General features: G+C 42.5%; 1 protein-coding gene across 2 annotated transcripts in view; it reads left to right on the top strand.

Annotated features, from left to right (window-relative positions):
• The window catches only part of TMEM131L (transmembrane 131 like), a 150205-nt gene that overhangs the window by 45127 nt on the left and 77687 nt on the right, over nt 1-27391 (top strand). Inside the window, exon 4 of one of the 2 annotated variants that reach the window (XM_070608848.1) lies at nt 25365-25433. In XM_070608848.1, coding sequence (XP_070464949.1) covers nt 25365-25433 — 69 coding nt within the window. Of the gene's footprint in view, nt 1-23707; nt 25434-27391 lie in introns of both variants that reach the window. The other variant, XM_070608849.1, reaches the window with a different exon arrangement.

Here is a 27391-nt window from a genome sequence, read left to right as displayed (position 1 = left end):
GATACTTCTTGAGTCTTTGCTTACAGATTTGGTAGAGAAAGTTCTGTGGGATTTCGACAGAAGTTGTTCTGATGTCATGTGTAAATATTGTCTTTTGAGTGGCTTGCTTGGAGCCAAGGTTTCACTGAAAGTTGCTGAAGTGACAACAGCTGTGATAGAAAATAATTTAGTGGCAGAGCATACTTATTTTTGAAGTTGAGGACTTTGTACCCAAATCCACACGGATAGGTCTCTCACTTTTTATTCTTGCCACAGAGCTTGAGAAGTTTTACTCAAAATTCAGGTGACCTTAACACCGTAGAAGGAGAAAAGCTGAGACACAAGTATGGAGACACCTTAAATTGCTTTGGAAGGAGTTTGAACATATTTACTGCTGACTCTATTAACCAACACATTTAGAATATGGAGAATGAGCAGTTTAAACTGTAGTACTTGGGTTTACATAGAGAAATAACAGGCAGATGAAATTTTAAAGCAGATCTCTGAATTTAGTACATATGTAATTTGGCCAATTCCAGTGGCAGAGACAAAGGAGGAATGGCCCCCACGGGCAGTAGGGTTGACTGCTGCTCTCCCATCAGAATCAAGGGGCTCATCAGGCTTTGAGACAAATTCACTACATGTTTCTAGGACGATAGCCTGTTGGCTCCTTTCACACTTAACTCTTTTACACAAGGACTCTTTGAATAACGTGCTCTACTAAGTGTCAATTACATCCAAGAAACAGGATTAGATGCGGTGGACAGAATAGGGAAGTTTGACAGTCCTTGACCATGGGGAGTTTACACATTTATACACAAGAAAACTACCAGGGTAAAGCCCGGCACATAAATGCCAAGGGAATGATGCACACAGCAGTCAGTTACTCAGGGGAAGATCTTGCCAGGAGTCCATCTAGGGGCCTGCAGTGAGGACCTCTGTGTGCTGGGGCGACCAGCGTGCTTCCTCGTCTTGGCTGACTTTGGGGGTTGGGGGTCTCTAGAGGCTTTGAACATACATGACCCATCTTTCTTGGTGCCAATTTTACTTAAGATTTGGAAGGCAGATTTTTATATTAAAATAAGGGTAGACTGCTCAGTTTGCACCCATCTTAAAAACAGATGACTCGCTGTTCAATATTTCTCACACTGTAGGCAGGAAACTGGGAAGGCCCTGGATCCCTGGTGCAGTTCGTTCTCCTCTGCCAGGGGAGTTCAGGGGGGAAAGTTTGAGAAGCACTGATGAGAGATTAGGAAAGGCCAGCTCCGTGCAGTCTCCTCTCCTTTCCCTCGTGACTGAGTGAGTTTCGTGAGGAGCAGCTTCAGCTAGGTGATAGAGGCAAATGGGTGTGCCCGGGATGCATGATGGAGATGGATTAGTAAATAAATGTAAAGAATTGGAGCACTGCTTCAAGTATTTTTTTCTTTAGAGTTAGATCACGGGAAGCACCGCAGAACCTTTCATGGGGGTGCTCGTGAATTCTTCTTTTTTCAGTTGAGGTCTTTGGATCTAGCACTTAAAACAGTGCCCTGAAGTTCTAGAGCAGGTGTTCAGTGTGTGTATGCTGGAGGAACGAGGGGGTGAAGTGACTTGCAATCCACCCTGGGAAGCTGGTTCTGTGTGTGTGACTTTAGGGGGGAAAGGTGGGGGTGGGGGCTCCCCACTGGGAAGCAGTACTCCCCATAGGTCGGCGATGCACAGACTGCAGCTACTTTCAGCTCTGTCATCATGGGCTGTGTTTCTTCATGTGTAGAGTGGGGATGACACCTGCTCTTCAAGAGCGGTTGTGAGGATGGAGATAACGTGTTTTCAGGTGAGCCTGTGTTAGGGCTTCAGCTAATGGTGGTGGTGCCTGTTTTGAGCATGATAGTGCTAATATCGTTGGGAGGGAAGTGGCTGGCTATTTCTGCAGGGAAGATTCTGGGCCTTGGCCTTCCAGGCAGAGCTCTTTTGGTACACATGTCCACCCTTGATGTTCTAGTTAAGGATCAGATAATCTCCATTATGGTTGGTGGAACCATTGTGTATCACTCAAGAGAAATAGGTGTTGTTATATAGATGAGCCCCAGTTTTGATAAAATAAATTCCTGAAGACTATTCTTTTAAAAAAATTGTTTATTTAATTGTGGTAAAATATATATAATATAAAATTTACCATTTTAACCATTTTTAAGTGTGCCGTTGAGTGGCATTAAGTAATTCACACTGTTGAACAACCATCCGTCCACTGAACTCTTTTCATCTTGGGAAACAGCAACTCCGTGCTTTTTAAACAATAACTCCCCATTCCCCCTCCCCCAGCCCCTGACAACCACCCTTCTACTTTCTGTCATTATGAATGTGACTCCTCTAAGCACCTCATCTAAGTGGAATCAGGCAGTGCATGTCCTTTTGTGTCTGGCTTATTTCACTTAGCATAATGTCTGCAGAGTTCATCCATGTTGCAACGTATGTTCTTTGGTTTTTATTTCTTGTTCTTATTACAGAAGAAATGCATGTTTATTTTACAGTCTTTCAACAATATAGAGAAGAAAAACATTCCGTAATTCTTCTACCCAACATAACTCTTGCTATTTTGGTGTGTGTGCTTCTGCCGAGGCTGTGTCTTAAGGCAGAATGGCCGTGAGTAAAACCCTCCGTATACCAGGGCCTCTGGTCTCCTCTTTGAATGTGAGGGAAACCACTGACTGTGAGTCTTGAAGGCAGTGAGACAAGTGTGAGTCTGTATCGGGCTGTGGTGAAGGAGCTGGGAGGAGAATCTGGAGCAGTGGAGTGGGAACCCTCAACCGCCTTTTATGAAATGGGACATTCTCACCTTTGAAGCTTGAGCTTGTGGGTTTTGAGTTCCTGTTTTGTGCCCTTTAATTTCAACTTTCTAAGTTCATAAGTTTGTAGTAAATAGGTTTTCTGGCTTTCATTGTGTGCAAATATCAGGAGACCTTAGAAGGACAGTCTCTTTCTTTCCAGGTGGGTGGATCCAGAAGGAGTCCGTTTGCTAAGCACAGGGAAGGAAGAGACCCAGGATGATAGTAAAGCTAGATGCAGTGCTAAGAGGGCCCGCTCTCTGGGCCCCCCAGACTCAGCCGGGGTGCAGCTCTTCCAGGAAGCCTGAACCCTCCCCCAGCTGCCATGTTCCTTCTGCCAGAACATTTGGTGTTCTGCCTGCCTAATTCTCTAGTCTCTTGTTTGTCTCCGCCCAGCAAAATGGAGTTCTTTAAGAGCAAGATCCTGTTGTTACTTATTTTTTTTTGTATCCCCAGCGCTTAGCTGGGTGTCCTTGCCCTGGATGGTCTTTAACTGTTTCTTCCAATGAACGGAGAGCCTGCCCAGAAGGATTCCCATGTCTCATTCTTTGCCATGCCCATTTCCATTCTCACCTCAATTCTTCTATCCCCTTCCTTCACTCTCTTCCTTATCTTCCCACCCGCCCAGGGCCTCCCCATCCTCCCACTCCCACCACCCACAGACCACTTTCAGCACTGGGTCTGCTCGAGGTCCTGCTTTGAGTTACCTTTGGTAGTTCAGATGAGGCAGAGGAAATCCCCGTCACCTCTGCCAGGGCTGCAGAGCCCCTGGGTTTTCCCGTAGCCCACTCTGATACTTGTTGGTTAGACTTTACAGGACTTAAGGATTGAGTAGGTTTTTGTGGCTTCATCTATTCACTTAACCATTCCATAAGATTTCTGTGGTACTGTGTTTTCTTTGGTCTTAAAAAACACTTAAAGACCATGTGACTGTAGGATTACCTGTATTTTTCACCTTTATTTAGCATTTGTTGTGCCTTTATCATTTTATGTCAGAATAAGACCTGAAATATAGTTCCTTGTGAATATAATTCCCAAATATTATGTCAGGCACTGGCAAACCACGTTAATTAAAACTGCCAGAATTATGTTGCCTTTTAAGTAGAGGTATTTGTGAGACTTAGGAATTTCCTGATGTTTGTCTCCATTGCTGTCTGTTGAATGAAATTCTTTCTATAAGGCGTGAGGTTCGGCAGTTTGCCCAAAGCCAGAGAAGGGGACATTTGTCTCAGGAATGAAATACAGGGGAGAGAAGCATAATAAACACAAAATTAAAAAGTTGAATGAAAACAGCACTGCAGTATGTAGGAGGAAACCAGATCTGATGCGAGTCTGAAGGTAAGACTTGAGGTCAAAAGAAGGGGAAGTGTCTGAGGAAGAGGAATGAAGGTTTTAGAAATGCAGAGGCTGACATTTGCAGAGTTGGTTGGCTGTTTTGAAGGGTGTGCTGAGGAGGGCGGAAGGGAGGCTGTGTGCTTTCAGGTGGTCTCAAGTTTTGTAGTTGAATTTTCATGTGATCGTTAATGAGCATATTGTTATTGATAGGATTGTGGAAAGAGGTCTGCAGTTAGCGAGTAGCCTTAAAAGAAAATCAGAATCTATGTCCCAATCAGGGCCCCACCCAGAAAAGAAGCTTCACCCTCACCCCTGCAGTCAGCCTCCCAGATAACACGCAAAGTTTTATTTGTTTTTTTATCCCCTGCTTGGGGTGATACCCAAGGTTCCAACTAGTCAGAAGAGGCCTTAGACCATCAGTAGAAGGAGTCCATTCTAGTTGAATATCAGCCCTGCCCTGACTTCATGACATAGTTTTCTCATTACATTTCTCATTACAAAATTCATGTTTGTTGTAGCAAGATTAGGTAATTCAGAAAAGAAACAGAGGATAGGAATCATCGTCATCCCGCTCTCCTCATTAAGACTGCTGTTTCACCAGCACGTCTTGCTTTAGATGTGGTGGGCTGTCTTTCTGTCTTTTCCATGTTTCACTTCTGTTTGACATTTTTGGTCTCTTCTGCAGAAAGTCTAGTGGGAAATTTGGCCCCTGGCTGTGCTGGATTGCCCTTCTCAAAGCTTCACACCCTGAGAATTCCCTTCCAGGGCATGTGGTCACAAGCAGGTCCTGGTGGCCAGGGAGGCCAAGTCTCTAAGTGGAAGGAGGGGATGGGCAAAAGTCATGGCGGCTCTGGATTGGCAGTCCCAGTTTGTCCCATAGTACTTTGTAAACTTTGAAAAGGCCAAAAAAGAAAATGGTTGCTAATAATAAGCACACAGGTGCATAATTTTTAACGGCCGATTGTTTACAGGTAAAATGTGTTATATGGGAGTTGGATTTTTATTTGCTTTATGTATGTCTTATTTTGGAAACAGCTTATATAATGATGGTGTGTGCTTTTCGTGACTTTTGAAAGAAGATATGTTTGTCTGGCAGCACACGGACTGGGTTTGTTTCTCAGTTGGCTTCTAACGAGATCCCTGACCTGGGGCAAGTGGTCCTCTGGGTTTCCGTTTCCTGGCCTGGAGAAGGAGAGCTTTAGAACCTCTGGGGTCACTTCTAACATAAAAGCCCAATGTTATGGCTTGATTTCATCCCTTTCTATTATTTAGAGAGTTTACAGCTGTGTCATAGATGTTGTGCAACATTGTTGTTGCTGTAATTTATTTCGTGCCTTTGGCTGGAATGTAACCCTTCGATTTTCATGTAGATGCCATGGGAAGACGTGATTGGCTTTATATTATGGTTTCTAGGAATGCGCTGTGGAGGTAAAGCAGGGACTGTCTCTGTATAGGAAACTTCACTGGGTGGCTTTTTTTTTTTTCCCCAGCCCACACTGTTTGGATAGTAACGCATTCTTAATGATGCTAAGTGTGCTAAACAGCACACTGTCCAGGTATGACAGGCATCCTTTTACTGTTCATGTGTTAGTGTTTCCTGCCATAGTGGACCGCTTTGCATTTGTTTCTCTTTAGTTTCATCTTTTTGGTACCATATTTTAATAATTGGAGAGGCTTCTTTGATTTTGGGTCCTGTGTGTTTTAGAGTCTTAGCCATACCATTAATGTGAGCAGCTGCTCTTTTCCTGAGTCTGTTCTGAATTTCCTGGGCACGCTGACAGACATCGCCTGCTCTGCCCTTGACATGCATTCCCTCCTTGTGAAATGGAGAGCAGTATGGATACCTACGGATTTTTTAGAAGTGGGGATGAAATATCGCAGCCTCAGCTTACTTCCAGATTTTGGCATTAGATAATATAAAACAGGTTAAGCCAGCCTCTTCAAAGAGTGAGTTATTTAGTTGTAAAAATGGAAATTTATTGATCGGGAGAGCCTACTATACGAAAACAGAACAGAGAGTAAGGCCGTATTTGAGCTTCTAGCAGTTGGCATGGGTAGATTTATGTGGGTTGAAAAACATAAGTTTTATATTTAGTGTATCCTTTTCCAGTGACTGGAGAAAACTATGTGGCATGTTTTAAAATACTGAAAAAAGTGGACTGGTTTTAAAATACAGTGTACAGTCTGGTTGCAGTAATGCAGACAGAGCATTCACTTGTGGAAATCTAGGGGGGAGAGCTCTAGGTTTAAAACCAACAAGACAGTTAAAAACAAGGTGAAAACAAGTGTCAGTTTAAAAGCAGGTAGAGGAGGAAAAGACTTACTTTAGAACTTCAGGAGGAACTAAATTTTTCACTTCCGTTTCCTCCTACGTTCCTCTTACTCTTAACATGCTGGTCTTGTGTCTTGTAGGTTCCTGTCCTAGGCCTGTCTCATAATGTGTTCGTATCAAAGTTGCAGTTTAACAAGCAAAACAGTCACAATGTATGCCTCAGTTTAGAGTTTCCAAAACTAATGGAGTTTAGGGGGAGAAAAGGATTTGGCTGGGGTTGAGGGAGCAGCCTCCCCTCCCCCCTCGGAGAGTGTGGACTAGAGATACAGGGAGACTGAAACTTGAGAGAAACATCAGTGGCGGTTTCTTATCTGACCACTTGTGTTGTGGGTCACACCAGGCGTAGCATTTCTGCTCCCTTTCTGTAGGGCAGCTTTGTATTTCCTCTGGTATGGGAGGATGGTATCTTCTGCGGTAAGGAGTTAGGGTCCTGTAAGGAGAAGAACCTTTCAAGCCCACTGTCCAGAGGGCCCCAGAGACTGCTCATCACCTCTCAGTTCCATGAGCGTTGGTGATTTCCAGGATATTTTCTGATTAATTTTGTCTTGGTGCTTATGAGAAATGACACTTAATCTAGTGTCCGTGAACTTTGACTTGCTTCTATAGAAGATGGAAATGTTCTGTTTCATATAGAGTTGGTTGTACCTTGCTGTCGTAAAAGAAATGATTGATTGCTTTGAATTTTCTGTTTAAGGAAATTGCATACGGCATGCTTTTAAAATGTGGTAGGTGGGATGGAATCCTTTTACAGAAGAAATGAAAGTAAAATTTCCACTTAAAACAAATTAGCCAGCTTTTGTGGGTGTACCTCTTCCACCTTCAGCATAACTTGAAGAGAAACTTACTCAATGTGTATGTTTCCACTTACTGAAAGTGAATATGTAAAGTAAGAAACCTTTGTGGACTCCTTATTTAGAAACAGATGCTGCGGCTTTGGAGGGGAGTGGGATGCAAGAGGTGAAACACCAAAGAGAAGAGAGAACTGAATCCTCAGGGGGAAAAAATCTTAATGCAAGCATACAGGTGATACCAAATTAAATCTGGGAGTACAAGTAGTTTACTCTCAGGTGAACATAAATTAAGAAATCCAGGGTACATGTATGTCTTATGTCACACTGTGCTGCTGTGTTCTCTGGGCTGACTACCTGTGTTAGGATTGATTTCATTTGCTTTGAAGACCTCCCTTCACCCTGTGCCCCAGGGTGTCCAGGTAACTGTGGGAGAATTTCCGTATTTGACGTATGTCCCTATTTTGGAGTCACACAGTGTATTGTATTAAGTAAGATCTGATTGCAGAAAAAGGACTTTGTGGGCTGTGACACAAGATGTTACCCTATGTTCATTTCTTGATACCTCATGCCTGCTTTAAGAAAAAACAACTATCATTATTTCAACTCTGACCACTTTATAGTTCATATTGGTGTCAGATATTCTACTTGTAGCATCTAAAATTCTTGCTGTCTCTGTTCTTTTTTTCTTAGGTCTCTGCTGCTCCTCTGAGAATACCAACTCCTTGTGGTCAGGGACTTTTAGCCATTCATAGCACCTCCTGCTGTGTTGGACATATGGTCTAGAACTTACCGTGTAAACATTGCTGGTTGAATTTGGGCAGATCTAATGATTATTAAAATTTTCCAGTGAAGGTGGTGCTAGTAATTTTTTATTAATCCTCTTTAGTTCAAGTGTCATTAATTTGGTGAATGACAGGATTTGGGGGCAAGGAGCCGGTTTATTGGATGATAAAAATGAGGACCCTTGAAGATCTAGACAGGCTGCATTATGAGCTGAATTAAAGAACAAGAAATTCAAAAAATATCTTTAGGTAGAGTACTAGGATCTGAATTAGCAGTTGTGCCCACAGGAAGGGGAAATGGAGAGAAGAAAGGCTAGAGGAAGTAATGTAGGTGAGGGGGATGAGAGCATTAGAGACTTGCTGGAAAAGCTAATGCTGTATCAGTCTGTGTCTGAGTTGAGCTTCCCCCTTTGGGGTAGGCTGGCATGCTGGACTCAGTTCTGGTGACCACTATTCAGTGCAGTAGCCTCAGAAACACATTTAACTCACAGAAGTCCCGCCGCGGGAGCATAGCAACAAGTGAGTGATTTTTCCCATGGTTCGCGTGCTGGATATCTGGCATAGGACCAACAGTGGTGGCAGAGGCAGCTCTCAGGTTCTGGGATCACAGCTGACAGGAAGTTCCTGACTCAGTAGTTCCAGGGCAGCTTCCTGAGGCGCCCCATCTTCCTGATGTGACAGAGGCACCTGTGCCCTCCGTGGGCCAGTTCCCTATTGTTGTGAGAGTCCTTCCTGGACCCTAGCATCAACCCTGCTCCCGTGAACCTTTCAACGATCTCATAAGCACCTAATTCCCTATATTAAAATCCCTTTCTGCTTAAAATAGCTAGCTTGTTTCCTGCAACCTGACTCTCTGAGACCGAAGAATTTTATAGTATGAATGAGCTGCATTGGAAACAGAAGTATCTCTGGAAGGATTCTGGAATGAGCTGAGGATAGACGAATAAATGGATCTGTGGTTCCCAAATGCACATACTCCTGCTTTCCTAATGAGCACAAGGACAGTGGAATTGCTTGAGAGAGCTGTTCCCCAAAGTGCAGGCTTCCGGGCTCTTTCCCCAGAGGTTCTGATTCAGGAGGAACTAGTGGAATCTTGGAATCCATATTTTTTAAAAGCTGCCCCTGGTTTTCTCTGAGAGATGGCCAGATTGGATACCAGCGGACTGAGTAATTTCTTGACTCTCTGAACTGGTGCTCATGATGATCCTTTTTAAAAGGCAGGAAATGTTTAGGAGCTACGCATTTTTAAAGATTCTACTGCATGGAATTTACTTTTTCTTGGATTTAAAGGGATTAATTCTGTAACTGCTTCCAGAATGTGGCAGTATTTCTAGTGTGCAGTGTACAGGATTTCCCTCTTTTGTTATTACGAGAGGGAAGAGATATATTTTGGAAGTATTACTGAAGACAGAATAAAAATCGAGTTGTTTGTAATGAGAGTTAAAATTTTAACTGAGTACTTTATATATAATATTTATTGTATAAATATGGCATTTCACAGTAGAATACCCTATTTCATTGTATAAGGTACCGTTAGTGTATTTTCTTATCTCTGTTTATAGTTAAAGGAAAAGCCACAATAGAAGCTGTTTAAAATACGGAAATGGTTCCTCAGAAGAGAGGTCAAGGGGTTATTTGGAGAGCTGGCAAATTCAGAATAATTTAGTAGTAGTGGAGTTCCTTGAGCTCTGGAGGCCAGGTGGTGTAAGGATCAGGGCTCACTTGTCCATGAAGATTAATATGGGGATGGAGGGAGCAGGGGGAGAGAAGATGTCTTGGTGTAAGCACTTGTTCTGCTGTTTGAGTTCTTCACTACCACCCTCCCTCCCCCCACAAAAACCCCCCAAAACACCAGTTCTTATTTCTGCCCTTCTCTCCATCTTCTCTGCTGGCTTTTTGAAGATACATGCTAACAGATGAAGAAGGAAGTCACCATTGTTCTCTGGTCTCATAGTGTCTACTTGATTGAAACTGATTAGCTCTAGATGATGAGAGTCCTTGTAGCAGCAGGAGTTCTATGTCAGATGGGGCTCCACTGAAGGGCAAGGCTGCTCTTCCTCTGCAGCTGCCAGGCTGCTTGAAATTAGGCAGAATGATTTTGCACTTGGATAATAGGCAGGAATTAACTGCAGCTTACAGAGTGCTGCATAATGATGGGAAATGTGGCCGGCGCTAATCAAATGCATCTGCATATGGCATTTTCATTATGTGGAGGAGGCGTCTGTGCCCGCAGAAAGGAAATGAGCTTGTAGGGCTGGGATGGGTACATGTTTGAGAAGATGCATCTGCAGAAATGGCCTCCTCTTTCCTTTCCTGCGTTGAATCCTGACAGAATAATTTAATGAGGAAGCTAGCATGTCTACTTGCTATTGTTTCTTTTTTTAAAATAACAGCTTTATTGAGATATAAATCATATACCATATGATTCACCCATTAAAATGTGCAACTTGGTGTTTTCCAGTAGATCTGCAGGGTTGTGCAGCTATCGCCACAATCTAATTTTAGAACATTTCTGTCTCTCTTAAAAGAAGCTGTTGGTCCTTGTATGAAGAAAATGTAGTTTGCACTTTTTAAAAGATACTTTCCCCTCCCCTTTTTTGGCAGGAATACAGATAATCTTAGGGCTTTCGCAGAATCATCCTATTTCTCAGAAAGTGTTTGTTTTCAAAAGTAGTCATAAAATGTATTTTAATGTTCCAAAGGTTACCTGCTCTCCTGACTTTTGGACCCTACCTCATGAATTAGTTTTAATTACTTGGTTCATCTAACTACTAGTGGGGACCTTTTGATCTTCAAGTGACAGATTGCAGTTGAAAGGAATTTATTAGCTCTCATAACCTGATAGAAGGAGGGGTGTTGGCTTCAGAAATGAGTGGAGTCAGGGATCCTCTCTCCATCTCCCTGATCTTTTATCCCCACGTTGGCCAATTCGCCCCCATTACAGCTGGGGGGACTAGAGTGTGGGGATGGGGTGCACATCTGCTCCCCTCTGGTGCTTGAATCAGGGGTGCAACTGAGGCAGCAGAAGTAAGGCTGAGGGTCAGGTGCCTGGCCTCACCTCAGCTTGTCTCTATTTTTGTGTAACTGGTGTTTATAAATACTATAGGTTTTGATTTATTTCTTCATTCTTGGATTATGAATCCTCTTATTCAAGCAGTGGGACCAAAACAGCCATCTCAGGCATGTTGCTGTAACCAGTGTTGCTGATTCAGATGGTTACTCAAAGGATTTGAACCAGGTCCAGGCCCTGGGTGCTGCATTCTAAAAGATTCTCCCCAGCCAAAGGGCTCGCAAACTGGGTCTCTGATGGTCCTAGCTTAATCTCTCCCACAACATTTCAGCGCCTGGTTCAATGCCTTATTTTTCTCAAGAGGTTCAGTATCCTCTGTTATTTAATTCCTTAGTCGTCTTGGCATTGTATCAACAATTATAACATTTATAATTTAGTAAGTCACTCTAATTTGTATACCCTTGACATGACTAGACCTGACTTTTTAAAAAAAGTGAGTAAAAATATAATTTATCTGACACTGGTATTTAAAACTGTTATATACCTTGTTTCTTTTTTTTTCTTTCCTTGTTTCTTTTTTTTAAAAAAATTAGATTTGGTAAAGGTTTAAATTGAAATTTAGGAAACATTTTTTCATGATCCTGTGGTTCTAACATGTTCTGGTGAGGTTGACTTTATACTGGATAATTAAAAAGATATTCTGAGACCTGAATTGTGTTTTTATAAATCTATAACCAGCTGAAAAGCTTTTCTTTTACTTAACTCTTATTGAGCAGTTCTCTGAATACTTGGGACACATTGGCACACAAAACAGACCAAAATCCCTGTCCTAGTGGAACTTGGAATCTAATAAGGTATGGGAAAGAGACAGTAAACGCAAGTATAACAAACACGTAAATGTTATGGATGTTTGAAGGCAAGATGTGGTATGGAGAAAGTTGAAAATATGAGTCAGGAAAAAGAAGATGAGGTGTGGGATGGGGGCTGTCATTATAAACAGGGTGAGATTTTACAGATTTGCAGGAGGTGAGGGAGTAAGCCATGAGGCTGTCTCGAAGAAGAATGTTCCAGACAGAAAAGCCAGTGCAAAGGCCTTTAAGGTGGGGACTTATGCCTGGAGTGTTTGCAGAGCAGCCAGAAGACTTTGTGGCTGGAGCAGAGCACGTTCTTGTGAGACCTGTGAACTGGGGAGTCATTGTGGGGTTTTGACATGAGCGGGGACATGATCTGAAGTAGGTTTAGGAAGGTCGTCCTGGCTGGTGGTGAGCCTAGACTGCAGGGAGACCATTTGAGGCCACTGCAGCCTGTGATCAGGAGATCAAGAGGGAGGATGGTGCTGGACTGGGGTGGAGGTGGTGAAGGTGGTGAGGTTCTGAATATTGAAAGTAGAGCTCACAAGATTTCTAGTAGATTGATGTGGGAGTGTAAAGTGAAAAACAGTCAAGGATGATTCTAGGATTATTGGCTTGAACAACTGGGTCAAGATGGCTATGGGTGGAGTGGGGCGAGAGTTTTGTTTTAGACTTTTTTAAAATGTCTTTTAGACATCCCAGTGGACCTTTGGGTGGGCAGCGGGAGTGCTGGGATTGGAGAGAGGGCTGGGCCGGAGGTGTAAATTTTGGGTACTGATTGGAGCTTTGAGACTGGATTGGCTTAGCAAGATTATAGATGGAAAAGAGAAGGCGGCCTGGGGTGACTCTGTGTTGAAGGAGTGGAGGAGGAGGAGCCCACAGAGGCTGAAAACTAAGCTGTGAGTTAGGGAAGTGGAGCAAAGAAATGAGACAGCGTTTTGGCCTGGTGGCGCAGTGGTTAAGTTCTCACGTTCTGCCCCGGAGGCCCGGAGTTCACGGGTTCGAATCGCGGGTGTGGACCTATGTACCCTTTGTCAAGCCATGCCGTGGTAGGCGTCCCACATATAAAAGTAGAGGAAGATGGGCACTGATGTTAGCTCAGGGCCAGTCTTCCTCAGCAAAAAGAGGAGGATTGGCAGCAGATGTTAGTTCAGGGCTAATCTTCCTCAAAAAAAAAAAAAAAGTGTTTTGGAATTGAAACTTTATTAGCTTTTAAATAACTTATCAATGTGGAAATGTGTTATTTGAATCGATAGAAATAATTACAAGTATTTAAGAAGAATGTACCTTCCTATTGCTCTTGATTTTTCTAAAAGAGCATATCACTCTGAAAATTTTTAATATTCTCAAAAACGTTGAGCCACTTAACACTTCCGGAAAATCAGGGGAAAGGGAAATGTTACTGATATTCCACCATCCTGACGTTGCCATTCATATTTGGGTAATTGCCTTCTCATTTTCCTCTGTATATTTTTTTAGTTGTAATCGTGTTGCCCATGACATCTTTGTTTCCTCTTATTTACTTGTTAGCAACATTTTTTCATGTTGCTATTATTATCTTCAAAACACAGTTTTTATTGGAGAGCTCTACTTCTTTTGGAATTGGTGTTGTTGATATAAGGATAAACAACGATGAGGCCAGCTGATCTTTACTTTCCCCTCCTTTCTCTGCTGGGCCCTGGAGTCTGTACCGGATTCATACTGTGCTTTGTCTGAGGATGGAGAATGCTGGAAGGAGAGGGGAAGATGTTGGAGAGCTGGGCTGAAAACAAGACTCCGGAGCAAGACAGGAGCAGGCCTGGTTGGTGGGAGGGTAACAAGCCTGTGTGGTGGGACAAAGGGAGGGCGGGCCTGTGAAGAGGGGCCTCTCTCTTGGGCCTGAGTGACCGTGGGGCCTTTCTTTCTTTGGTGACATCTTCAGCAATAACACTTCAGTGCCTCAAGGGTTTGAAAGAAAAATTACAATTTAAAAGGAAAACCGTTCGTGCACTATTTGCATATGAGTGGCGTCTGTATAATTAAGAACAATTAAATTCTCTGGGCTGAATTGAAAGGGAGGCTTCAGCTACTTTCGATGCTGTTCTAGTGGAGTGCAGCCTGGAGCTGTCAGCTCACTTGAATTAAGTTGGAGGCATTCTGCCCAGCTCCCCCCAACCCAGCCTCCCCCAAATAAATTAAATTCTGAAACAGACACCTTTTGGCCTTGTCCTGATTTGCTTTTGTAGAGTCCCTGGAAATCAGAATATGAATCTTTGCTACTTTGCTTTTCTGCTGACCTTAGAACTGATGCCTCTCTTCCCCTCCCTGGACACACTCTTCACTGAGCACTTCGCAAAGCTCTTTACTACAAATTTAATTTAATCCTCACAGTGGACCTAGGGGGTTACCTTAATTTTATAGTAGTGAAAACTGAAATTCCGATCACCAGGACATTAGGTGATGTCTTGTACTTGTCTTTCCAGTTAATTCCGCCCTTGTGGTTGGTCTCTGATTGGGACCCAGTGAGCCTTGCAGGCCCTGGGAATTCAGCAGACTTCTTTCTTTCACTGCTGTGACTTCTTATCCCTTGGACTCTTTTCTCCCAAGGCTGACTAGGAAACAGGACACTGTCTTCCCATTTTTCCTCTTCTGGTTTGGCAAGAACTCTGCCCTTTGTCACAAGGACTTCGAGGAGAGCAGGAAGGTAGCTGTTTTCCCTTGTAGGGTTCCTGCCAACCACCCCAAGGGAAGAAATTAACGCTGTATCACTAGTTGAGTATGTCTCAAGCAGTCTTCGAAAAGTAGAATAATTTTTACTCCTTGCCTTCACTGCAATGTAAATGGTCTTGGGCTCTAATTGGCAAAGCCCCTTCCAAGACTTTATTCCTAGAAGGCCAAGTCGGGAGATCACCTGCTTGCTCTTTCTAGCACCTCTTTTATTTCTGGTGTGGTCACATCAGCCTGGAATACTGTCCCACCCTGGGTCCCCTGAAGTGTCTCACAGAGGTCCTTCTAGGTCCCTGCCTGTATGATTATGAGGCAGAATGATAGGTTCTAAACTAGAAGGTAGATTCTGTGTGCCCAGTCTTTAGGATAGTTGACTTACAGCCATTTCTCAGTTTATACCAGCCTGTGGCCACAGCGATCATAGGCCACCACCACAGACAATGGCTTTTCCCAGTGAAAGGCAGCAGGAACCATCCTTTCTTAGAGTTTGTTGTTTTCTCATCAGGTTTGGGTTATGTTTGGGTTACTGTTACTGCTTTAGCCGTTTAGCTTTCTGATTTATTGGGATGCTCTGGTTCTGAACCACATGGAAGGCTGGCACTGCTGGAACCCGCCTCCCACAGAGCAAGCAGAGGCTGGAAGGATGGGGCAGTTGCATAGTGTCAGTTCTGTTGAGCAGTGGCCGCTGGCAGTTTCTGGTGTCAGAAAAGGGCTTAAGAAGCTCTTTCAATTAGAATTAAGTTTTGAGGTAACAGAGCTACAGAATACCAGTGGTTTAAAACAAGATAGAGTTTTCTCTCTTCTGTGGGAGTCTAGAGATTCTCAGACTCTGGCTCCAGGAAGTCTTCAGGGCCCCCGCTCCCTCCAGATCGCTACATTGCCTTCCCCAGGGTACCAGGCCTGGTACTCAGGGTGCAAGATGGCGGCATTTGTGTTCATGGCAGCAGATGGGAGGAGAGGATGGAGGAGAGGGCCAGAGGGTTCCTGGAAGCTGCCACACGATACTTCTGCTTACAGCCTCTTTGCTGGAACTTGGTCCTGTGGCCATACGCAGCTGCAAGGGAGCCTGGGAAATGTGCCCAGCTAAAAATTATATGGAAGAGGGAAAGGAGGGATATTGGGGGCCAAAGAACCGTCTCTGTCTCAGAACCCTGGTAAAGAAACTGTGAACCCCCTACCATTATTTCTCAAGGGAAAATTGCTTTTGACATAACACATTTTTAAGTTGTCCCCCACCCCCGCCATCCCTCGGGAAGAAAAATCTGGCCCTCTGACTTGTGTTAAGGAGAACTTGTTTTTCTGGGCACCTTCTAGGCTGGTTTCTCCAGTGTCAGTATTCCTTGGGTTTCACATGAGAAAAATCGCTTTTAAACCATTCTGACAGTGGGATTATATCATTTAAGAAGTGAGTTTGGCAGTAGTAGGTTGTGCGCTGTGGGCAAGTGTGTGGTGTATGCCTGTGTGTCGAGTGGACAGCTTAACAGTCCACTTAAAAGAACTTGTGCTACATTTCTTTCTTTTTTAAAAAAGTGTATTGAAAGGGTAGGTTTTTTTTTTTTCTTTTAAAGGGAGAAGACTTGGACTTGTTGAATAGTGACAGGTTGTCCAGGTATTCTGAGAAACAGGAACTCCTCAGATACACAGTTAGTATTGTACGAAGCTAACAATTGCAGTTTCCTTCCCAGTAAGCTGAGGCCGCAGGCTCCTTCATTCCCTGCGGCCAAGAAGGCCGTGAGGTTGGCCCTTCAAGGAACAGTTAAAAAGCTTAGAAATGTTTCATTAGGTTTTCCAGCAGTGTTTCTAATATTCTATGTAATTGCCTGGAGATTGTTTTGATATCTTTGCTTATATTGAGATAAAAAAAAATCAATCATTTCATTGTTTTTGAATTAAAATATTATTCTGGGACATGAAGTTATATAGGATTATTCCTTCGTCTCACCAAGAAACTCTAAGAAATTACCTGATATACTTCAGTTTTTATCTTACCAACCTTTCTGCAGTCTGAATGCCTTCATTTGTGTTTTTCCTAGTCTGGAACTGCTTCCTCCATTTCCACCTGAAGACAGCATATCCAGCCTTGTCGGCGCTACTCAAACTCCACCTTTTCCAGAACACCTTTCCTTACCTGCCCCACACCATCTTTTTCTCTTATGGATTGTGCCTGTACCTTGTATGTGAGACTGTCAGCTCATGAAAGTTAGGCAGCCTCTTATTCGTCTTTGGATTCTTGGGTCAAGAATTGGCTGTGATAATAATGCGAGTAGAGTGAAGACGTTAACTCAGTCACTGGGGTTTGGCATTGCTGCTTTTACAATAGGGGTGAGTTTAGCTACCAAGTTGCTTAAAGGGTTATAGATGAACTTTTAAAAATAGCTGGCTCTAAACTTATGTGGCTACTTTGAGAACTCAAAGTTGGTTTTCTAAAAATAGCTACAATGGGGGCTGGCCCCGTGGCTGAGTGGTTAAGTTCGCGCGCTCCGCTGCAGGCGGTCCAGTGTTTCGTTGGTTCGAATCCTGGGCACAGACGTGGCACTGCTCATCAAACCACGCTGAGGCAGCGTCCCACATGCCACAACTAGAAGGACCCACAACGAAGAATATACAACTATGTACAGGGGGGCTTTGGGGAGAAAAAGGAAAAAAATAAAATCTTTAAAAAAAAAAATAGCTACAATGTTGTACACACTTCCAGGGTCTACCTGTGATGAAGAGGGAGTCCTTCATCCCTAGACTCCTGGCTCCTTTATCGTGTGCATTCTGCGTTGGCCTCCTCTCTCTGGTGTGTAGCATCTGGTCAACTCTATTACTGCTGGAAACGTCTAATGCTGAACTACTTTTTCATGCTAACTTGTTGTCCTAGAGCCGAAAGGTGTAGTGCAAAATGTATTTTGCAGATTTAAAAATCGCATTTAGTTATTTTAACATATAGTAGAGTCTAGTAAAAGATGTCAAATCTTTACGTCAAAGAGGAGAAGCCATACGTTGTAGTAAGGAGAAAGTTGGAACAGGAGTTAGGAAATATGAGCTTAATTATTGGCCTTTTCTTTTACAGGTTTTTGTAGCATGTGGACTGTGATATGATTAAATGTGTAAATGTAATAATATATTTTTAAAATTCTTTGAAATGCAAATGTAATGCCCTTTGGCCTTTTGAGTATAAGGTCCTGATAGTGCTTCTAGAAGGAGGGGACAGATTTAGTGGTGTGAATGTGTCATATCCCAGGAGCGCCCTCAGCATCTGTTCTTGTGGAGTTAAAAGCACTGGCGTCAGAGTGTCAACAAGGCTCCCGGCTGGGCAGGTGGGCCATCCTTCACCAAGGTGGGAATACAGTGCTCTGAACCCATGGGGAGACTAAGCAAGATGTTGAACTCTGTCTTGGATTCCATTTGGGGCTGTCTGTGGACATCCCACAGGATGGCATCTGGTACAGATGGAGACCCGAGTCAGGAGCTCAGCAGAGGAATCCAGGCCACAGATACACGGGCTTGGGAAATGAATCAGTCAAACCACAGAAACCAACTCTGGCTGATTTAAACAGAAAAGGAATTTATTGAAAAGATGTTGGGCAGCTTACAGAATCTCTAGGAAGACTTAAGAGCCAGGCTCAGAAAACAAACAAGTAAAAAGAGGGCTTAGCAGTTAGAACCACAGCCAAAATGTGTCATGGAAGTAGACCACTGGGGACACTCCTGCTCCTGCTGTACCAGACTGCACGGCTGTCGCGGTTCCCCGCAGAACGGTTCTCCACCGTCCTTCCTTGTGGCATCAGCTCCTGATGCCCTGCCTCAGGTTGGGGAATCTGACCATGGCAAGGTCATCTACCGGTACCCTGGGTGCAAGCAGGGCTAGTAAAACTAGTAACTGGCCCCTTCAGAATCCAGAAGGGGTAACAGTGGGAAATCTGTGAATGCAGTAAGGAAGCTTAGATGCTGGACAGCCAAAGAAATGACAAGTATTGGTATAGGAAACATCCCCCTAGTGGCAGTGAGTGAGTGCGATGGGCCAGAAAGAGTGAGCCTTGAGGAAGAGCTAAGGAAACAGTAACATGGGAGAGATGGGCAGAGGGAGAGGAGCTTGACCAGGAGATGAGAAGGAGCAGCTGTAGAGGCAGGAGGAAGATGGGGTGAGATTTCCTAGAAACCAAGGGAGGGCACTTCAAGAGAGAGTAGCCAGTGGAGAGATTAAGCCAGCTCAGTGCTTGATTTCACACCTTGTCATCATGGATGACCTCAGCAAGAGCACTTTTGGTACAGTGAGGAGGCTGGACGCCAGAGAGATGGGGTGAGGGGCAGCGTAGCGTCGGGGCTCCGAATGTGCGTCCAGCTTCCCCTTCAACCACCCGACGGCTGAGTGGGCTTTGGCAAGTTGTTTAAAGCCTCAAAGCGTCTGTTTCCTTGTGTGTGGAAATGGGATAATAATAGTATCCACCCAGGGTTCTTAGGATTATGTGGGATAGTAAAGTGCTTGGCACAGCATCTGGTATACTGCAAGTGCTCAATAAATGTACTTGCTGTTGTCGTTACTTTCACCAGCACTTTGGCTCTGTAAGGAGGAAGAGGGCTTGAAGCAAGGAGGGAATGTTAGAGGGTCTTTTCAAGTGAGAGGGCCATGCGTGTCTCATGTACAAGTGGCAGAGAAGGACAGAGCCGGGAGGGCGATGGGGAGAGTGCTGATGAGGGCAGCTTGGGCGAGGCCCTGGAATTAGCCCAGGATCCATCCAGAAAGGGGAGGTAGGGGTTGGTCTTTGAGAGAAGGAACGCCTCCTCCATGGATGGTATGAGAGAGGCCATCAGCTGGAGGGACAGATTGGTGTGGAGGACTTTGTCCTGGCCTTGGGAAGGCTTGGCCATCAATACACCAGGCTGGGTTAACACCCCAGATAGCCTGTTCTCCATGAGAGTGCCTCGGAGCGCCTCACTGTTGGTATTGCTCCAAAGACTTTCCTCTTGGCTTTGACCTTGAAGCCTGAAGCTTTTAATAGTAAGAGAAACTAGGAAAATCGTGTCCTACCAAATGACTCCTCCCCCACTCCCCCCTGCTTTGGGAATTTAATGGGGAAAAATACTGGCTTCTACCTTCCTTGTTAAATGGTTTTTGCAAGTAGTTAATTTGCCAGGAAGAATGGCAGTTCTAACTTAGGTAGACATCCCTGTGTGTTTCATGTTTTTTCGTATCAGTAAACTTCTGGGGAGAAGTATTTTTTTAGTTAAAAGAGCAGAAAACAACTTGTAGTATAAGGTTATAAGGTAGGATTTTATAACTCGTGTAGTTATAGAACTCATTTCATAAACTGTGCAGTTCAGGTCATTTATTTTTCCCCAGAGGCCCTAAAGCTCTGTGTCCTCAGATCACGGGAGTGCTTAGGGCAGCTTCTGAGCTGAACTGTTGGTGGGAGACTGTGAAGGCCTTGCCCTAGTGTGGGCAAGCTTGAGTAAGGGCTGCCCCCGGGCTGGGGCTTCTTATATCTGTGCAGGGATCAATTCCAGTTCCATTGCTAATGGAAAAGTACTAAGTTCCTCCAAGGTCCCTGGGAATAGCAGCTGAGTCCTAGAAATACCTGTTTCTTGCTCAGGGCCCAAGGGGATTAACAGTGCATGAATCCCTACCTTTGTGGAGTCTACAGGTCTCTAACAGTGCTCCCAGCACTGGGATCTGAATAAGCACCACATTCTTGTGACTCAGACAGAACAGCCCAGCCAGTAGCTCGCGAGTTTAATGTGTCTTTCTTTGAATACTTCAGAGTCTAGACAATAGCATTATTTTGGTGTGGTCTACTCTGTTACCTTTCTGAGGTAGAGAGGGTTTGTGAAATGAATGAGAAACCTTTCCTCTTGTCCTTGCAACCTTTTTACCTTCATCTGGTGGTAAAACCATTGTCATAACCTTAAAAGAATTTTTTTAAACATACGCTGTTCTCTCTAAGCATTTGAAAGAGTTTGCATAAAAATGGCAGCTGGCTGTAGATGTTGGGGCTTGAGAGACACATGAAAACCAAGCTTTTTAGGAATATGGAAAACCAAACAGTTCCACTCTCCCTGTCGGAGGTCATTGCTATCTCCCAAATCCCTGTTAGAAGGTGAAGTTATTGTTCAGAAAGGACTACTGCCTCTGCAGGCTCTCTGCAGAAACATCACAGTGTTCTCCAGACTGCAGTTAGACCTGTAGGTAAGTAAGGTCCAGCACAGACCCACGATACGTAAGACTTGTTTCCTGGAGTGTTGGGGCGAGCGTCTGCTGACTCTTCCACCGTGCCACTGTTCTCAGAGTTCATAAAGCCATCCTTGTTAGCTGCAGTGCCGTCTCAGGGCTGCCCTCTGTCAATGAATAAGAGGCATAAAACTGCAAGAGAAGCAAAAAGTTTGTTTGGGGTCTCAAGAGTTGCTATTCAGTAAAACAGATTCTAGTAGAAACTCAAATGTGCTCTGATTATAGGAGAGGGGCTTAAGGCTTTCATGGGGAAAACGGAGGAAGATGAGGCAGTTGTATTAAGGAAGAGTTCATTGGTGCTAGATGAGGTCAGGTTGGGTTTGTACTTCGTAGATTGGCTTAAGATTCGGTCATCAGGCAAAGGCTAGACTTGTACTTCTTTGGTTAGGGATTCAGTCATCAGCAAAGTCCAGTTTGATCAGTCCTTACAAACAGGATATCCTTGTCTTTCCCAGCTTCTTGGAATGTTGATGGTTTGGTCCAGTTTGGAAGGTAAAGAAAACAAGACATGCAAGGCAATTCTTCTGAAATGGCTGCTCTGGCTCTGTTTTAATATGGCTCCACTCATGTCGCCTTCCATACCTCTTGTCTGCTCTCTCCTTTCCTCAGTGTTCACAGTCACCTCCCTTGCTTTATGCTTTGCACTCTACCACTCAGAGCCAAGAGGCTACCTTTCTAGTGTGCTTTCCTTGCTCAGAAAGTGTTCTCCAGATGTGCCCTGTGTTTTGCCGTCCTTTGCATCCTCCCTTGTGCTGTTAACATTGCTGAAGGTGGCTTCCATTCAGTTTCCATTTGTGAGCTGTTCATTGAAGTCCATTCCTCTCACCCACCCTTGGAAATCTTTCCTGACCTTTTCAGGTAGATTTCTCCTCTTCACTCTGAACTCTCTTGACCTTTGAGTTTTGCTTGTTGGCATACGAGCCTTATCTAGCTTGCTGGATTATTACCTTGAGGGGAGAATCTTCCTGGACTCTTTCGGAGTCATCCACTCCAGCTCCCTCCATTTGCTGAAGAGGAATCTGAAGCCTTGTGTCATGGGAGCTCATATCACATCTACGACCTGAACCAAGGTCTTCTCATTTCCAGTGAAATTTCTTTTCTCTTGTCCTAGCCACTTTTTCGAACTGTGTTTCTTTGTTTTATACATAGAGAAAAAAAGATGGCCAAAGTTTAAAAAAAAAGAAGAAGATAAAAGAAAAAATCAGGTAATCTTAGGCAAAGGTATTTTTTCAAAGTCCATAACATGTGGAATTTCTTGTCCACATATCCTCCCGCTGAGGGACGGCTCAGCTCTTTGCAGGAGGTGGATGTCTGTAGAATAAGGCGAAGAGAGAGTGTGGGACAGGGTCCATAGAGAGTCATCTGCGGTGAGGGGGCTCTTCTATCGCTTTACTTTCTTTTCTTTTTGCCTAACTCCTGATAGAGAAGCAAAAATGGCTCCTCTTTTATTTTTCTCTTTTAATAAGGGCCTTTTCCTTATAATTATTTTGCAAATGGGGAAAGGGTGAACATTAAAATATGTAGCATAAATTTATAATTTATTTTTACAAGATGCATGTGTTTATTTTATGCCAGATGCTGGAACTCTTAAGAATGACAAAGGCCAGGATGACTTTGACATAAAAGAATCATGTTGTTTATTAAGGGTGCAAATGTGAAAAGATTAATGCTAACTTTTGAGAGAAAGGAGAAAAGGGAGGAAATTTTATCTTTTGCTGCCGTGTAGCTCTTAAGGCTTAAGTTAATTTTTTGAAGTTGTCGATTTAGAAATGAAAACTTTGGCATCTTCAAACATAGTATAATTTCTTAGCTAGCACTGATATTTGATGATAATTATTGATGTCTGCAGTTGACTAAATTTTGGTGGTTTGCTGGTTTTGCCTCCCCTCAGTGTTTAACAAATCCTTGAAGACGTGTGTGTGTGTGTGTGTGTGTGAGAGAGAGAGAGAGAGAGGAAGAGAGAGAGAGAGAGAGAGAGAGAGAGATTGAGAGTACTCCCCCAGTCAATACCTATGTCTAAAATGGTTTTATCTATGAGAACTAACTTAAATTTATATGGTGATATTAAATCTCCTTGTAACTTGATCTGGTTTCCAAATTGTAAAGTCAAGTGAGCTGAAATTGACCAATGACGAAGATGAATCTGTTCTGTGACTGTTAACAAAAAATATTGACATACTTTTTTTCCTCCATTGTGAGGTCAAAACAGAGTTTTCTTTGAAGTTAGAGAAAATCTGGCTATTTCTACCTATTGCTTTAGGTTGGACCTTAAATGTCTGATTTTCATTGAGTATATAAAACTTCCTGATTCTGGGATTTAAAAATCTCTGCTGTGTGACATGAGATGGCCCAGGTTTCTATTTCACTTCTATTCAGAGATAATTACAACTACCCCATTTGGGACTTTTAATCCAGGGGTCAACTCTGACTCTAAGCTCAATTGGCTTCTCCATCTGTTCTCATTTCTTTTCTTGTTAGATGAGAGTCATCCTCTTAGTAACACGATCTAATATTTATTGCAATTAACCATGTTCCAGGCATGAAGCAAAGGCTTTATTGTCTCATTTTAACCTCACGGTAACTGTAAGGTAGATAGTGTTGTCACCTTCGCTTAAGGTTGGGACTTTTGAGAAGTTAAGCAACTGACCCACTTATGACTAGAAAGTGATGTTCTTGGGCTTGGAATCCAAGTTTGTCTGGACTCTGAAGCCCAGGCCCTCGCCCAGCAGGCTGCACTGCCTTGGTTCCTTGGGTAGGTCATGGGAACTTGGATAGGCTCAAACTCCATGCTGGGTTCATGTTTCAGACCTGGACCCATCTGCATTGGAATTTTGGCCCTGCCTCTTAGTAGCTATGTGAACTTGGGTGAATTACTCAAATCCTCCAAACCTCCTCTTCATTCACAGGTTGTGCGTGAAATTTGATGATAAATCTACTTTCAGTACACAAGACAGGAAGAGGACTGTCATAAATTATTTTACTTATTACCTACACAGTAACCTGACTTTTCTAAGATAAGTTGTGGCATGTCAAGTTGCCTGTTTTCTTTTTATTCTGGAATGCTGAGCCCTGGCCAGCTCGGTCTGGAGTTGGGTGGCTGTGGTGCGTCTGATGTTGGTTTCTCTTTACATCTGTTGCCTTCTCTGTCTCTTCAAAATATTTCCGGAGGCAACTGGGCATGTTAGTCGCCTTCTTTGTCTGAACTTTTGGGGTTTGAGAGGTCCAGTAAATAGCACACCTCTTCTCTGCCTGAGCTTAATCCAAGTGGAGAGGTTGGCAGGAGTTAGGCAGGTGAAGACTGAGGTGTCACCTTTATTATTAATACAGTTGATGTTGGAGATGGAAGAAAGGAGATATAGAAGATAAGGGAGAGAGGATTCTTAGGAGAGTGGATGGAGGAAGGGAACCTTAGATACAGACAGAAAAGTGGAGGGAGGAAGAAAAGATTGCAGCCAGGAATCTTGAGATAAGGATTTTGAAAGGGGTTCTCTGGTCTCCGTATAGTTTGTATCTTTAAGAAAAATGGGAGAGGGACTTGCTGATGGTCACAAAGCTTCTATTGGCCACCAGATTTGAAACTCAAATGTCCACTCGTGGACCAGCCTCTGAATCATGCTTGGTGGAGGGCTACTTGGTGTGAGGAGAAAAATGGAAAGATTGTATTTTGGAAAGCTTGCTTGAGTCTTTGAAAACAGTTATACATGTTGCAGTCAGAAGCTTCTCCAGTTAAATATTTTTGCATTACATGGCTTTTAAAATGTTGTATGACAGTTGAGTTTCTTGGATATATATATATATATATATATATACACACATGTACATATACATATATTTTTTAAATTTTACATGTATGTTTTATATATATACTTTGTATCTTATGTCTTTAAGTATGCTTAGATATTGTTAGAGCATATGATTTTTCTTTTGTGTGTTTTCTTTATATGTTTTTTGGTATGTTAATTTGTGGTGTTTGATTCTGAAGGAAAATGAAATCATAATAATGATTAATACCTGCTGAAAATGTGACCTGCCATGTGAAATTTTATGTGATTGTTCTTCCTGAAAATACAGACCGGTGATGGTTTCAGCCTTCAGGAGCAGCCCTGGCTTTGCTCTCCATCCTTTCCCTGTTCTAAGTAGTTTTTAACAAATTTAGTGCTCTGACCTCCCTGTCTCTCTGCCACCCCACCGCCACCCACTTTGCTTGTGTGTCTTGTCTTGTTTGGGGTTTATGAAAATAGGCATGTTATCTGAATTCATCCAGAAATGAACCCTATTAAAAATTAAATACCCCCATTTTTGTCTGAATGCTTGTAGAATCTATATACTTGATATGAGGTTATGGGAACTGTAACCTAAGAGTACTTTAAATTTTTGCAGCTGTGGAGTTATATTAGACTTCTAATAATTCAATTTTAGCATTTAAAATCTAGTTCAGACTCACCTATAAGAGACTAAAATTGTATCTCATGAGAATCATTGGCCTAAGTATATCCTCTTAACTCAGCATTCCAATTTTAAAACTACAACAGAAACTAATCTCTCTTTTCTTCTCTTTTTTAGCTTCTCAGACAAACTATTTAGTGGAAAGGGCTTACATTTTCAGCCATCAGTTCTAGACTTTGGAATTCAGTAAGTATCTCTTGTTTATAATTTTTAATAACTTATTTTATTTGCATTACTTTGCTTTTAGGATATCTTTTATATATGTATAATGTTAAATGCATTTTAAGTATATTAATAATATTAAGGGATATTGATCATGGGACTTGTTAAAAGGAATATTTTTGTGAAAAGGAGAGTGTAAGAATTGTTTCAGCCCTTTCTTTAGTTTTTAATATGTGAACCTGATAATGTTTTATAGTGATTAGAATTTAATAAGTCAGTGTTAAGTCCTTGTTTTTAAAAAACAAATCAGGTTATTTTATAATAAAAACTCTAAATATTGATAGCTTCTGAATTCTTTTGATTCGATTTGTTTACTCACTCATTTTTACTGCTCGCTATGCTTCAAGATTTGCAACTGCACTGCACAAACATTAGTTATTGTGATTAAGACTTTGGAAACAAGTGGGGAAGACAGCATATAAACTATAATTACTTACAGTATATTATGTTAAGAATCCTGAGATGAAGGAAATGTGATCTGAGTGTAGGTGGAGGGACTAATCTGGGAACTCAGAGAAATTAAGGAAGGGAAGGGGGAAGCTGTGCAGAAGAGGGGACTTAAGTGCTCTTGTTGGCTGTGATACAGTTTGAAACTGAAAGTATTAAATTCCCTGGGTGCAGAATATTGCAGCACTGAATAGATATAATTTCAGATTAGTAGAGTTTGAAGGGTGGAAATAAAAGAGTATTTCAGGTGTAAAAGCTCTGCTTGTTTTAGCAGCCTGGAACATCACTTCAGGTTTACGAGAAAAGTTACATGAATGAAACAACCATGGTGATAGGAGAGCAGCTGAGATGAGTTAGTGGTCGTCTCCTGGGGTGCCCTCCTTTATTCATCTGGATTTCCTCCTTTCCGTTTCTTTCTGATCCTCAAAAAATTAGAGCTGCAGTGAAGGAGAATGAATTTTAAGTTTGAAAGTACCTGTTGAGCTTTTTAAGGAGATTCTGTAAAAGGAAGAAGAGATAAAAGTGGGAAGGGAGATTACTGACTTTACAAGATTCTAGGTGTCTGCTTTTTTGTTTTTGAATTTTTATACTTTAACTCTCAGATAAAGAAACTTTATTAGAAGCTAAATTTATAATAAAACCTCACTGATTTCAAATTCTGAGGGAGCACTTTGCTTTTGTGAAACGTCTTTATAGTAAAAAATTTTAATGCAGGACCTACTTTAAAAAGTGTATAGTACAGATAGGTAGATACAATAAGATGGATAGTAGTGGGTACGGTTAGATTAGCATAACAATTCCAGTTCATCGGGCAGTGGCTGTCTGTGATATATTTAGTCTTCAGTAACATAAAAACCCTGTAATCAATGCACATGGATGTGTATATATGTTAGCTTTATATGTTAATTACATATATACATCAGTTGCTGGTCCTGATAGCTGAAAGCATGTTGAAAAAAAGGCTTAGTGTCTTTTATTTGAAAAGGTTACTAATTTTTAGACTCAAGTCACCTTTGGATGATTCAGTTATGTTTATGTAGTATTTTTACAGTTCTCAAAGTACAGTGATGTCTCTTGTCATTAGAGTCTTAGATCAATCCTGGAAGGATAGGTATTTGAGTCTGTGTGTGTATCGTTTTCCCATATCGCTGTATTTGAGCATGTGCTAAAATGTGTTCATACGTTTTTTGCTGAGGAGTAATGCAGATTGCCCAAGGTCGTTTGACTAGAAGTGACAGAATAAATCTGACATCTAAGCCAGCAGACACCAGGCAATTTTTCTTGTAAGTGAAATCTAGGATTTGATTATGGGAATAAATTGTTTTTGCTGAAGTTTTAAAAATCCCCGTAAGAGCGAACTATAGTTTAAATTAAAACACTTTTAAAATTAGTCAAGTTTTACCTGACTTCTGACAAATGTTCTAATTTGTAGGCATCAGATTAAAACTTGAGCCAGAGGGTTCTTCTCCCGATTT

The sequence above is a fragment of the Equus przewalskii genome, chromosome 2 (assembly GCF_037783145.1).
Source record: "Equus przewalskii isolate Varuska chromosome 2, EquPr2, whole genome shotgun sequence".
NCBI lineage: Eukaryota > Metazoa > Chordata > Mammalia > Perissodactyla > Equidae > Equus > Equus przewalskii.
This window is presented reverse-complemented; position numbering and strand designations above follow the sequence as displayed.